The 12,652-nt window shown below is 50.0% G+C and overlaps 1 protein-coding gene across 1 annotated transcript; it reads right to left on the minus strand.

Moving 5' to 3' along the window:
• Positions 1–111: 111 nt before the first annotated feature.
• LOC123026505 (erlin-1-like) lies at positions 112–12,643 on the minus strand. The gene is made up of 11 exons (XM_044436223.1): positions 12,562–12,643; positions 12,392–12,473; positions 12,169–12,215; positions 9,987–10,048; positions 8,784–8,909; positions 3,658–3,731; positions 3,251–3,309; positions 2,942–3,033; positions 2,372–2,461; positions 1,674–1,753; positions 112–1,470 (listed from the first exon to the last, which is right to left on the minus strand). Exons 2-11 carry the CDS (start codon positions 12,425–12,427, stop codon positions 1,264–1,266), a joined length of 873 nt encoding a protein of 290 aa, XP_044292158.1. The 5' UTR covers positions 12,428–12,473; positions 12,562–12,643; the 3' UTR covers positions 112–1,263.
• Positions 12,644–12,652: the final 9 nt, after the last annotated feature.

The following is a 12,652-nucleotide window of genomic DNA, read 5'->3' on the forward strand; positions in this document are numbered from 1 at the left end:
TCATTCCTTCAGAAAGCAAGACCCATCCACACCCTACTTCGTTGGTCAGCTGGTGAAAGTAGGTGTGGAGGCAGTCAGGAGGCCAGACAGAACCAGCACAGGTAGAGCTGCTACAGAAAAAGTTACAGAAATAGTTTTATTTTCCCTTATTCCAAAGATCAGCAGTTTGCATAGAGATGCACTAGAAACACAATCTTTTAAAAATCTTCCGTTTCAGTCATCAAGTTTGTTTTCTACAGATACACTTGTAAATCTTGAGGCAAAACCTTCAGATCAACAACAAAATCCAGTCCACAGTTGGTGCTTGACAAATAATCCCTACTTTGATAGTTTAGCAACAACCAAGATAAACTTGTACACAGCCAAGAGTCCTGCACTCATTCCACACACACAGTTGTGGAGTTCAGCAGCCTAGTCAGAGGGTTATGCAGCCAAAGGCCACAAGAAATTTGGCACTGCTCATGGGAAGATACAGCAATACCGCGTGCACAGTAGCAAGGTCATGAGGTGCATTCTGCACGAAGCCTTCCGTGCCACTCAGACCCTTGTTCATGCCACCTTCATTCTTCCCATCTTCCTACCACCCTCCAAGCATGCCATTCCCAGCACACAGCAGACACCAACTCGTAAGTGGCAAGGCACAATCGCAGCTTTAAAAGCCTCAGCCAGAGAAAGGTTTGTGGATTGGACACTCTAAAGATGCGCCTTTCCAACAAGACTGCACTTGCATATTCTGAGAGCTGTACAACCATTACTTTGCCCAGTTTTGGGTAGCAAGAGCTGATCCTCCACAGCCAGCTGGGACTAGGCTATCTGCCAGCTCTCAGATAATGCAAACACACATGGCAAGCCCTGTCTGGGGAGACTCGAGGACTGAGGGCCGGTAGGTAAATGGCCAGCTGGCAAAGGGCAGCTGCTGTTCCATCACATTGCATTCAACACAGGAAGAAGCTGCCTGGGAGAGGAGAACTACTGAGCTGATCGGTTTTGCTGAGTCTTTGTCATCCAGCTCAACAGCAGGGACCAAACTGCTCCTGTCCATTGAAGGCCCCAAGATGCTCCTTATGGCTGCAATGGCATGGAAACCTGAAGGTGTCCTCACAGTTGGCTCTGGAGCACAAGACACCCCCGGGACTGTGCTGAAGAGTGTCCCCCTCCTTTATGCTTCTGGATAAGGCAATTTGATAGCAGGACTGTCCCTGATTCTGAGGCAGCAAAATTAATTAGTTCAGGTAGCTGAGGCAACACAGTCCCTTCTTGGCATCAAGTGTCAGTTGTTCTGGGCCTGAGGTGCAGTTTCTCTCCTTTGGAGAGCAGCTGTGCTTCTCTAGCAATTGGTGCAACCAGTTGTTCAAAGGCACAAGAACCCAGAAACAGGTTAGGGGGCAGGCTGCTGCCGAAGTACAGCTTGCTGTTGGTAGAAATAGCCTGGTATTTCATCAGCTGTAGGTAGGCCGGTGTAAGTTTCAGCTGCAGATAAAAGACAGGGGAACGTCAAATAGGAACGTTACAGAGGAAAAGCAGATATGCAATGTTCAGCTATTCACAAAGCAGCTCCCAGGCCACTATTGCAAGATGCCATATTTACAAGAGCCGAATCTCCGTCTCCTCCTCAGAGGCACTCTGCATTTCCCCACCCCCTGCATACAGATGGAGGCCAGAGGTACGTTTACCTTGTTCGAGTCAGCTGCTTTTTGTGCAGTGTAGTACTTCGCATCAGCTTTTGCCTTCTCTCTTGCTAAAAAAGCAGCATCTAAGAGGGCAGCAGGAAAAGGAGGGTCAGTCAGTGGGAAGAATGGCCATTTCGGCCCTTGGCCTAGGCATGGGCTCGGCATGGGAGGCCTACACGCTCTGCCGCTTGCAAAGGCCTGCTTTGGAGGATGCACTGCCCCCTGGGCCCCTGCAGCGTTCTTTTTCAAGACACTGGTAGAGAAAGGGAAAGGGGGAAGAACGGGAGCTGAAGACGAGAAAGGACAGAGACCAAGGAGACAAGATGGCAGCCACTGCCACCTTCCCTGTCCTAAGCCCCAGCAGTGTTTATTCAGCAGCAGCTCACCCCAGCAGGAGGAGTGGCAAAGCCTGCATATCTGACTGGTCTGAAACACACTGAAGGAATTCATGGATTGCACCCATGTACTATCCTACCTGCACCAGATCCTCAGAAATACCGAATGTCTCTGACCCATCCAAGACAAATGCACAAGTCACAGGGGCAGGGGGGAAAAGACAAAACTGCTCCCGTAAACAAGCCATCACAGACACTCGCATGTTGCAGCATATCCCCCCTACACACGCAGACACACAGACCCTCCCTTTCTCCAGGTCTGGGGCATCCTGCTCTGGGAAGGAGGAAGGGAGGGGCCAAAGCTACCTTCAAGCTCAGAAATTCGCTTCTCCGTCAATGTCTCCATGACCTTCTGACGATACTGAATCTTTGCCACTTGAGCCATCTTTTCTGCTTCTGCCATGGGGAGAAAGTCCAGTCAAGGACAAAAATGAGGGCGCAGGCTTCTGCCCCTACTGGCATTCCCCAGCTCCTGAGACGCGACTTGGAGTCAGGCTCCCAGAGTGACTTGGGCAAACGCTGCCTCAGCCTCTCACAGCCCGCTGCCCTCCAGCGCGGTGCGTTGTACTCCCAGGAGCTCCAGCAAGCATGGCAGCGGCCAGTAGAGGGCCAAGCTCGAGCAGGTCGCTCTCAGAGCTGCACATCACCGGGTCCGCCAGGGCACTGCCCTTCCACAAACGGAGCGGGGCCCCAGAGTGCCCTCAAGAGACCCATGCAACATGCCCAGCCTGCCCTCCATCCCAGCTCTCAGCTTCCCAGTGTTATATTCATTACACTTCTTACGTGGGAAGCCCAAAGGCCTACCGGGAATACCTGGCTCAAAAGCTGCCGGGGAAAAAGTACACCTGGAGATCACCCAAAGAGAAGCCCCATTACCTATGACAGCCTTCCTCCGTTCCGTTTCAGCCTCCTTCTCCACCACCTTCTGCTTCTGGGTTGCTATCAAGAGCTTGGTCTTCTCGGCTTCCCTGCAGAGCATCACAGAAGAAACTTTCTCCAGCCCCCTGGCTGCCTCCCCAGCTAAGCGGCCCCAGCCCTAGGTTGCCTCTCTGTGGAAGGGCCACAGAAGCAGGAGCCTCTGGTGGGCCCCGGGGAAGCCAGGTGCAGGGAGAGTGCCCTTCCATGCTTAGCCACAGTCCTCCAGAGGTCTGATCTAGCAACACTATTCCTATCCTGGATACTCACACAAGCTCAAAATTTCTTCGGATGGCTTCAGGGATTTTGGGCTTTGTGACACGCACGGCCTGTACAAAAAGGGTACACACTTTTAGTCAAATTGCATACTTTCTCAACACTTTCTGGTAGGCTTACCCAAAGCAGTAATGCAGCTTCCCCAAGGCAGGCCACCGGCTGACATGCCTCTTCCCTAGAGAAGACTTCTCTGCTGCTCCCGTCATCCCCGAGGTCCTCACATGCTTCCCAGCGCATCCTTCTGCCGTCACGTGTCTCAGGCAGCTGCATTCGTGGTGGCACCATTCTCAACATCCCAGCCATTCCAAGCCAAAAACAAACCCAGGCTGACAGGGAGCAGAAAACTTTCCCTGTTCTCTGGCTCCATCCCCATCGGAGACTGGCGAGAGAGAACATTCTACCTGGATGGTGAGGCCTGGGGCCAGGGTGTTCAGGTCCTGCTGAAGTGCCAGTTTCAGGTTTTCATCTATTTGATCTAGGGAAAGGGAGCAAACAGGAAAGAGGAGCATTAGCCACACAACACAGAAAAGCCCCAGAGCATTCTGATATCCTCCACCAAATGTGGGAGGCAGGACTGGCTGGCTGGCTGCACTGGCAGGGGCTGAGCTTGACGGGCTCACAGAAGGCACTCCAGACAGGCAGCTGCAGCTCGGCTAAAGGCCAAGGAGTAGAAAAGACTGGTCCAACACAGAACTATCAAAGGCACAGAGCAGCCCTAAGAAGACTGATAATAAGGCAGCAGGTCTGGGCAGCTCAAAATGCAGACTGAGAACTGGGGAGCGGAGGAAGAGAGCAGGTTTTTGTCCAAAAGGAGTCATGCCAAGCTGCCATTCAGAAAACCCTCACTGCCACCTTCAGGTGCAGTCAGGTCTCACACAAACCCTAACAACGTCTGTGACCAAGGGATGTGAAGGACTCTCAACCCCTAGAAGCGGGAATGAGGCAGCCATGACCTGCCAAGAGCCCTTCACCTGCTGTTGCAGAACACCATGTTACCCCATCCCACACAGATGGCTGTCCAGTTTCTTTCTGAATGTCTCTAGTGTGCTTCAATCTTCTCCCACAAGGAAATCTATAACCAAGAGGAAGCACAAGCTGAAAGTGAGAGACGGCAGCCCAAGATTGACAGACAAATAGTCAAGGAGTACCAAGATGGAATAAACACTTTCAAATCTCCAGGGCCCGATCAACTCCATCCCAGAGTCATCAAAGAATGAAGTTCCAGAGGACTGGAGGGTGGCATCAGTGGTCTCAATTTTCAAAAAGGGTAGTAGAAAGGACATGGGGAATTATAGACCAGTTAGCCTTACGTCCATTGTAGGAAAAACAATGGAAAGGCTCATAATAGAGAGAGATCTAGTGATGCTAGACAGGGAAGGGAGGCTGACAGCCACACAACACAGCTTCCGCAAGAACAGGTCCTGCCAGACAAACCTTGTGGAATTCTATGACAAGGTTTCGAGATGGCTGGATGGAGGGGATGCAGTGGATGTGGTTACCTGGATTTCAACAAGGCCTCTGACAAAGTGCCCCATGATATCCTGGTGGAGAAACTGAGGAGTTTTGGGATACACCAAAGCACTGTCCGGTGGATTAGGGCATGACTGACTGACGGAAAGCAGAAGGTAACCATTAGTGGGGAATCATCGGGATGGTGGCCAGTGACAAGAGGGTTCCCCAGGGCTCTGTCCTGGGGCCGATCCTGTTTAATCTTTCCATTAACGACATGGAAGAAGGGGTGAACAGTCTGCTGATCAAATTCGCAGACGACACTAAAACTGGAGCAGTGGCCACAACTGAGGAGCAGGTACTTCAGATCCAAAAGGATCTGGACAGACTATGGAAGTGGGCAGGAGACAACAGGATGGTGTTCAATGTGGGTAAGTGCAAGGTCTTGCACTTGGGTCATAGGAATAGCTGTCGTAAGTACAGGTTAGGTGATAAGTGGCTGGAGAGCAGCCCTTGTGAAAGGGACCTCGGGGTACTGGTTGACTGCAGGCTAAACATGAGCCAGCCGTGTGATGCGGTGGCCAAGAGGGCAAACGCCACCCTTGGTTGCATAGCCAGAAGTGTGGCTTCTAGATCAAGAGAGGTATTACTACCACTCTACACGACTCTGGTGCACCCGCAACTGGAGTATTGTGTTCAGTTTTGGGCCCCTCATTACAGAAAGGATATAGCCATGTTGGAGTCCGTGCAGCATAGGGCCACAAGGTTGGTGGCTGGTTTGCAGGGGATGCTGTATGAGGCGAGACCGAGGGAACTGGGTCTCTTCAGCCTGGAGGAGACTCAGAGGGGATATGTTGGCGACATACAGGTATGTGAGGGGATGGCACATGGAGATGGGTAGAGACCTGTTCTCCCCTGCAGAGGAAGGCAGGACGCGCTCCAACGGAGCAAAGCTCAGGGAGCAAAGGTTCCATTTTAATGCCAGGAAGCACTTCCTGACAGTCAGGACCCCGAGGGTGTGGAATGGGCTTCCACGGGGGGTTGTTGAGGCCCCATCGGTGAGGGTATTCAAGGATAGGCTGGGCGTCCACATGGTGGGCATGTCGTGAGTGGAGCCAGCTGGTGCCGGAGGTCAGACTAGATGGCCCGGGAGACCCCTTCTGACTCGCTCTGTTTTCTATGTTTCTATGTTTCAACTCCATCCCAGAGTCATCAAAGAGCTAGCAGAGGAACTCTCAAAGCCACGGGCTATTATCTTCGATAATAGCTGGAGGCAGGAGAAGTGCCAGACGACTGGAGAAAGGCTAACATTGTCCCTATCTTCAAAAAGGGGAAAAAGATGAACCTGGGAACTCTAGACCAGTTAGTCTGACATCGATCCCTGGAAAAATTCTGGAGCAAATTATTAAAAGTCCATCTGCAAGCATCTCAAAGAAATTGCAGTGATTAATTGAAGCCAACATGGATTTATCAAAAAATAAATCCTGTCAGACTAATTTAATCTCATTTTTTGGCGGGGTAACCTCCCAAATGGACAAAGGGCACACTGTGGACATGATCCATCTAGACCAGAACTGGGCATTGTACGGCCCGCGGGCCACATCCGGCCCGATGGCTGACCCTGACTGGGCCGCATGAGGTCACTGGCAAATTAAAAGTCAATGCAAATATATATTGTCGTAATATAGATGCAAGCAATACAACTGCACTGCTTTTATTTTGAAGGATCTGCTAAATTAATTGAATTTATTGCTTTTCATGTAATGTTAATGTTTTTGTGAATATTCATTAAATAGTGTTGTTCAATGCTCCACATTTTCATTGTATCATTGTAATGTTTCATTTACTGTTTTTATAGAGACATATATTGAGCAGAGCTTTAAGTGTATTGGTCTGGCCCTTAACAACTGTCAAAGTTTCTCATGTGGCCCCATAGGAAAATTAATTGCCCACCCCTGACCTAGACATTAGCAATGTTTCTGACATAGTGCCACATAACATTCTGATAAGCAGTTAGCAAAAACTATTACGGGGATCCAAAATCAGATGCTAAAACAGACACAAAAAGAGCTCATCAGGGACACCATCTCAAATTGGATGGAGGTAACTGGTGGGGTGCTGCATGTTTCGGTCCTGGGCCCAGTGCTCTTCAACATCTTTATTAATGATTTAGATGAGGAAGTACAAGGAAAGATAATCAAATATGCAGATGATACAAAACTTTGTTTGTAAGCCGCCCCGAGGCTTCGGCGAATGGGGCGGCATAAAAATGTTTTAATAAATAAATAAATAAATAATAAATAAAAACTGGGTGGAATAGCAAACACCCTAGAAGAGAGAATGAAGATCCAGGGCAATTTTATCTGGCCAGGGCGACTTATTTTATATTGTTATTTTTTGCATTTTAACTTAATGTTTGTACTTTACAAACATTTTAATGTTATAATTTAATGTTGTATTTTTTAACTTAATGTTGTAAGCCACCCCGAGGCTTCGGCAAATGGGGCGGCATAAAAATGTTTTAATAAATAAATAATAAATAATAAATTTTTTTGATAAACTTGAACACCGGGGTGAAAGCAACAGAATGAGTTTTAATAAGGACAAGTGCCAAGCCCTCCACCTAGGAATAAGAAACCAAATGCATCAATACAGGATGGGGAATACGTGGCTCAGAAAAAGATCTTGGAGTAATTGTGGACAGTAGGTTAAACATGAGCCAGCAAAGCGATGCAGCTGCCAAAAGGGCAAATGTTATTTTGGGATGCATTAACAGAAGCATTAAATCCAAATCATGAGAAGCAGCAGTTCCTCTATACTCCTCACTAGTCAGACCTCACCTGGGATACTGTGTCCAGTTCTGGGCACCAAGATTTAAGAAAGATGCAGGAAAATTAGAAAGGGTCCAGAGGACAACAAAAATATCCAGGAAACACTGTTTGGAAACACTGCCCTGTGAGGAGAGACTGAGAGAAGTGGGCATGTTCAGCCTTGAGAAGACTGAGGGGGGCATGATATCCCTCTGTAAGGACCTCAAAGGCTGCCACAAAGAGGAAGGTCAAGTCTCGTCTTGCTGATACCAGAGTTTAGGACACAGAATAATCAGTTCAACCCAGGTTCAGGCTGGACATCAGGAAAGGCTTCCTCGCAGTCAGAGCAACATGGCAGTGGGACCAGCTGCCTGGAGAGGTGGGGGGCTCTCCCACGCTGGAGACATTCCAAAAGAAACTGGACAGCCACCTGAGTGGGATGGTGTGAACTGGTGACCTGCAATAGCAGGGGGCTGGCCTTGATGGCCTTCATGGCCTCTTCCAACTCTCATGTTCATGATTCTATGAATTCCACATTCGCAGTATCAACTTCAATTGTATTTTTGATTGTGTTTTTATGGATCTATGTATGTTGTTTTAAGTAAGTCTCTGTTTTAACACTGATATTGTTCACCATTTTTGGCAGAAAAGCAGGGTATAAATTAAATCTAATAAAAAGCTCCAGCTGAACATCAGGAGAAACTTTCTAAGTTTAGCAGCCGTTCAGCAGTGGAACAGGCTGGCTCATGAGATGGTGGGCTCTCCTTCACTGGCGAGACTTAAGCAGAGGCTGGATGGTCCCTTGACAGCAGTGCTGTAGCAGCATCCTGCACTGAGCAAGGATGAGAGTAAGCTGTGGGACATGCTCTGATTCAGTGCACAGTTTCACAGAGAAGAGGTTACATGACCAGATAATGCCTAACACTATGCAATCTCCTGACTTGCGCAGTCAAAGAAAGATTACACTGCAATATTTTCATATCCAGTGAACTTTTAGAGGATGTGGAGATATAAAAGACCACTCCTCGGGAGAGATGAATTTCACCCCTTTGTTGTTGAGAACTCCCTTTATTAGAATAAAATATACTTCTGTGGCTTACACTTCACTTTGCATGTCTTTTTCTGAGACTAACACACCAAAAACAAATTTAGCCTTTTGCTACAGGTGACTGAAAATTTAGGGTTCTACGGAAGCTGCTTCTCCACACTCAACGTCACAGCAGAGGCACCTTGTGGGAATGACAGAGCCAAGGTAGAGCCGTGCTTACCAAAGAGTTCAATGTACACCTCTTGGAGGGTGTGGATGCTGCAGAACTGGTTCAGCTCATGATGGATTTTGTTGAAAATTAGGGCTCTATCATAGTCAGCTGTGTAATTCCTCACAGTGTTGTAAACTAGGAAAGGGAACATCAGGAGCATTACAAGAATTGTACTCTAAATTTGTTTTCTTATGTCCAGATACACATGCAAGACTCTAGATCTCAGTATTTCTTCATACTCCGGTAGTCAGTTTTCTAAATTATCTGAATTACTTTTTATTTTTTTGGTATATTTTCACTTAATAGAGAGAAAATAACAGCTGTTAAAAGATTCTGCTCCTTTTATTTTATGCACTTGTCTCAACATATATGCTAGTTTTCCAGGCTCCTCTGGCAAGGTGGTTCATGATACGTTTGACCTTCTCTCTCTCAGCGCAAACTGCCTGAGAAGCTTCCCCCAACCCCAGCGTGCAAGTTCCAGCTTGCAAACAGGAACGTACAAGAGGAGGCGGTACGACGGCATGGGGTTAGTATGCACAAGAGCCTTAAAACGAGTTCCCTTTACCAGAAGAGGCACACCAAGGACAGCATAATATTCTATCAAGGCTACTTTTTGCCCTAGATGACCACCCTCACTGCTTCCTCTCCCAGCCTGTGCCTTCTCAGGCCTTCCAGAACTGAGCCCCTCCCTTTCCTCAGCATTCCCACACCAGTATCAACCCCTTTCCTACTGCCACCCTAAACGCTTATGGGACACTGCATCCGCAACAGAGAATGCTTCCCTCCACTCAACATCAACCCCACCATCACGTCATTTCACAGGTCATTTTGGAGGCGAGGCAACAGGAAATGCCAGCTGCCCCCCATCAAGCACCCTTTCCAGCAGCAGGAGTCATAAGAGACTCTCCCCCCACCTCATAACTCATGTTCACTAGAAGGGTGAGATCGCAACTCCCAGCTGTGCCAGCCGCGGGATTCCGGCAATTGTAGCCTGATGCATCTGATGGGGAAGGCTGGCTTCAAGTGGCTGGACGTCTCTTACCCTCCTCCTATAAGCCACTCTCCTGTTCCTGCTATGCGCCTGCCTGACCTTCACCCCACCTGTTTGTCCACGGTTCTGAGCCCCCAGTCTTCTCTTGCTCCAGATCCTGGCACTTGTGACAGTTTCTTTTATCCCAAACTTACTTTCCGACAGAGGAAAAGAAGAAATACCTGCATGTGGTGCTAACACATTCACAACCTCTATTCGATCGATGTAAATCATGACACCACCGCTGCAAAAGGTAAAAAAGAAGACTGAGCTCCACCAGCAGAGAGACGTGTGCCCTCTGCTAGGTGGCTGCAGCCGTGTCAGGTCCTGCACCACACACAGTCCAGCAAAAGGGTGCCAGCTCTGCGGGATTTCATGGTTACCCAATTTGTTCGTGCAACAAAGAGACTTCTCGGGCAGCAGTTCACCCATCCTGCCCCATCCAGGCCTGCAGTGCTGCCCCTCCAGGGTGGTGCTGTTGTGTTTCTGCCCACGCCCCATTTCTTATGAGCAAAGGAGCCCAAGTGCTATGCTTCAGAACTAAAACAAGCTGTAGGATTCCAGCTGGACTGGGCAATCAGAGGCTTCCTGTTCTCTTCACAGACCCAAAGCCAAGAGATCCAAAGGACAAATCGAGAAGACCCAAAGGACTTTGCACCCTTCTCCATCAATAAACTCATGCAGGGGGTGGGGGCACAATATGACATAAATTCCTACAAGCTGTTAGAGCCCTTGCATGGTAGGCATGTCATGAGTGAAGCCCATGGCCCGGGAGGCCCCTTCTGACTGTTTCTATGTTGATATCCCACAAAAAAGACAGACATCCTTCAGAAAACCCATGGTGGATGAGACCACAGGTCCATCTAGTCCAGCACTCCATACATATGCTGGCAAACCACAGGATCCCTCGAGCAGGATGGGTGCAAGACCTCCTTGGCCCAAGCTCCACAGCAAGTGATGTGTGCAGACAAGCCACCTATGGCAAAGGAGGTCCCACTTAGCCTGGAAGGCCGGTAGCCACTGATAGCCTCCTCCCTCATGAATCTGCCCAATCCCCTTTTAAAGTCATCTAGATTGGTGGCCATCTCCACTTCCTGTGGCAGCAAATTCCATAGTTTAACTATACACTGTATGAAGAAATACTTCCTTATATCTTTCCTAAGCCTCCCACCAATCAGCTTCATGGGATGACCTTGGGTTCATGTTATGACAGAGGAAGAAAAATGTCTCCCTCTCCGCTTTCTTCACACTACGCATTAAACACCTCTCTCACGTCTCCCCTATTCGCCTTTTTTCTAAGCTGTGTGGTCCCAGTTGTGGTAGCCGTTCCTCAGAGGAGAGCTGCTCCAGCCCCGATCATTCTTGTTGCCCTTCTCTGTACTTTTTCCAGCTCAATCATGTGCTTTTTCAGGTTAGCTGAGCAGACCTGAACACCATATTCCAAGTGCAGTCATACCAAAGATTTGTATAAGGGAAGATTTGGCAGTTGTATTTTTTGTTCCGTTCCTAATTATGCCTAGCATGGAGCTGGCCTTCCTCACAGCAGATGCACGCCGGGCCAACCTTTTGAGGTGTCTGCTGCTACCTTAAGATCACTTCCTTGCTCACTTTCTGCTAGCTCAGATTCCATCAACATATTCCTGAAGTTGGGATATTTGCCCCACATGCATTACTCTACACTGGCTTATATTGAACTGTATTTGTCATTTTGATGCCCATTCCCCCAGCTTGGAGAGTTCCTTTTGGAGTTCCTCACAATTCCTTAGGGTTTTAACCACCATAAAGTTTAGTGCCATCAGCAAACTTGGCCACCCCTAATTCCAGATCATTCACGAACTGGCTGAAAAGCACTGATCCCAATAAAAAGTCCTGTGGGACTGCACTGGCGACATCTCTCTAGTCAAAGAAACTGCCTTTTATCCACCCCCTCTGTCTTTTTCCCTAAGCAGTTGGTGATCCAGAGTGATCTCAAATGGCTTAGCTCCATTCTCTGCCCAGTTTCTCCTGCCAATAATGCCAGAAGACACCTGACCAGCCTATTCAACATGGACAAACAGGCTTGCCGGTCATCTGTAGATGGGCCGTCTCAGCTGGGACGAACCTGCTCGGTGCAGTACCCAGAAAGAGCAGTGCAATGATTCTGATGTCTCCAGTGCTTGAACTGCCCCCAGACAGAAACTCAGTGAGCAGAAGGATCAGGCTCAGCAGGAGAAGCGGGCACCCTGGCTGCCCCGATTCTCCTTCCAGTCTCCCAGTACGGTGCAGAGGAAAGCCTCGCTGCCCGGGACTGGGCCTCGGGCGCCCCTCACCAGCGTTCGCGGCCAGGGCCACCGGTGCAAAGAAGGCCACAAAAGGACAACCTACCTCGTCCCGCAAGGGACGTTTTTTATCTCATCCGTCTGCAGCGTCGTCTGGAAGAGAGCACACGACCCAAGAAGCTGAGAGCGGCCGCGGCAGCCCCAGGAGCGCCCGCTGCCCCGCAGAGGCGGCCCCCTTCCGCGGCCGGCCGCCTGCCCAGCCCCGCGGGAGGCCCGGCTCCGCCGCGGGGCCCCGTCCTGCCGCCCGCGAGCGCGCCCCGCGCACAGACCTGCACGGCTCTGCAGCTGGTGACGAAGGGCAGCATGAGGCGGTAGCCCGGCCGGCTCAGGCTGGGGAGCAGCGCGCCGCCCCTGCGGGAGAGACAGACCGCACAGCTGAGCGCGGCTCCGCGGGAGCGGCCGCCGCCCGCGCCCCGCGCCCGCGCCCCGCGCGGCTCACCGGTAGTAGACGGCCAGGTGCCCCTCGGGCACCTTGTGCACCGCGGCCCAGAGCAGCAGCAGCGCCAGCCCCGCCGCCCCCAGCGCCCCCG

Source organism: Varanus komodoensis, unplaced genomic scaffold (assembly GCF_004798865.1).
Source record: "Varanus komodoensis strain SLA01 unplaced genomic scaffold, ASM479886v1 scaffold3, whole genome shotgun sequence".
Lineage (NCBI taxonomy): Eukaryota > Metazoa > Chordata > Lepidosauria > Squamata > Varanidae > Varanus > Varanus komodoensis.

Excerpts from the sequence above, each read along its gene's own strand:
- LOC123026505 (XM_044436223.1), bottom strand. The coding sequence starts at position 12,427 with ATGCTGCCCTTCGTCACCAGCTGCAGAGCCGTGCAG. Across the intron at positions 12,216-12,391 it reads CCAGCTGCAGAGCCGTGCAG|ACGACGCTGCAGACGGATGA; the intron begins GTCTGTGCGCGG and ends GCTCTCTTCCAG. Across the intron at positions 3,732-8,783 it reads GGTGTACATTGAACTCTTTG|ATCAAATAGATGAAAACCTG; the intron begins GTAAGCACGGCT and ends CCCTTTCCCTAG.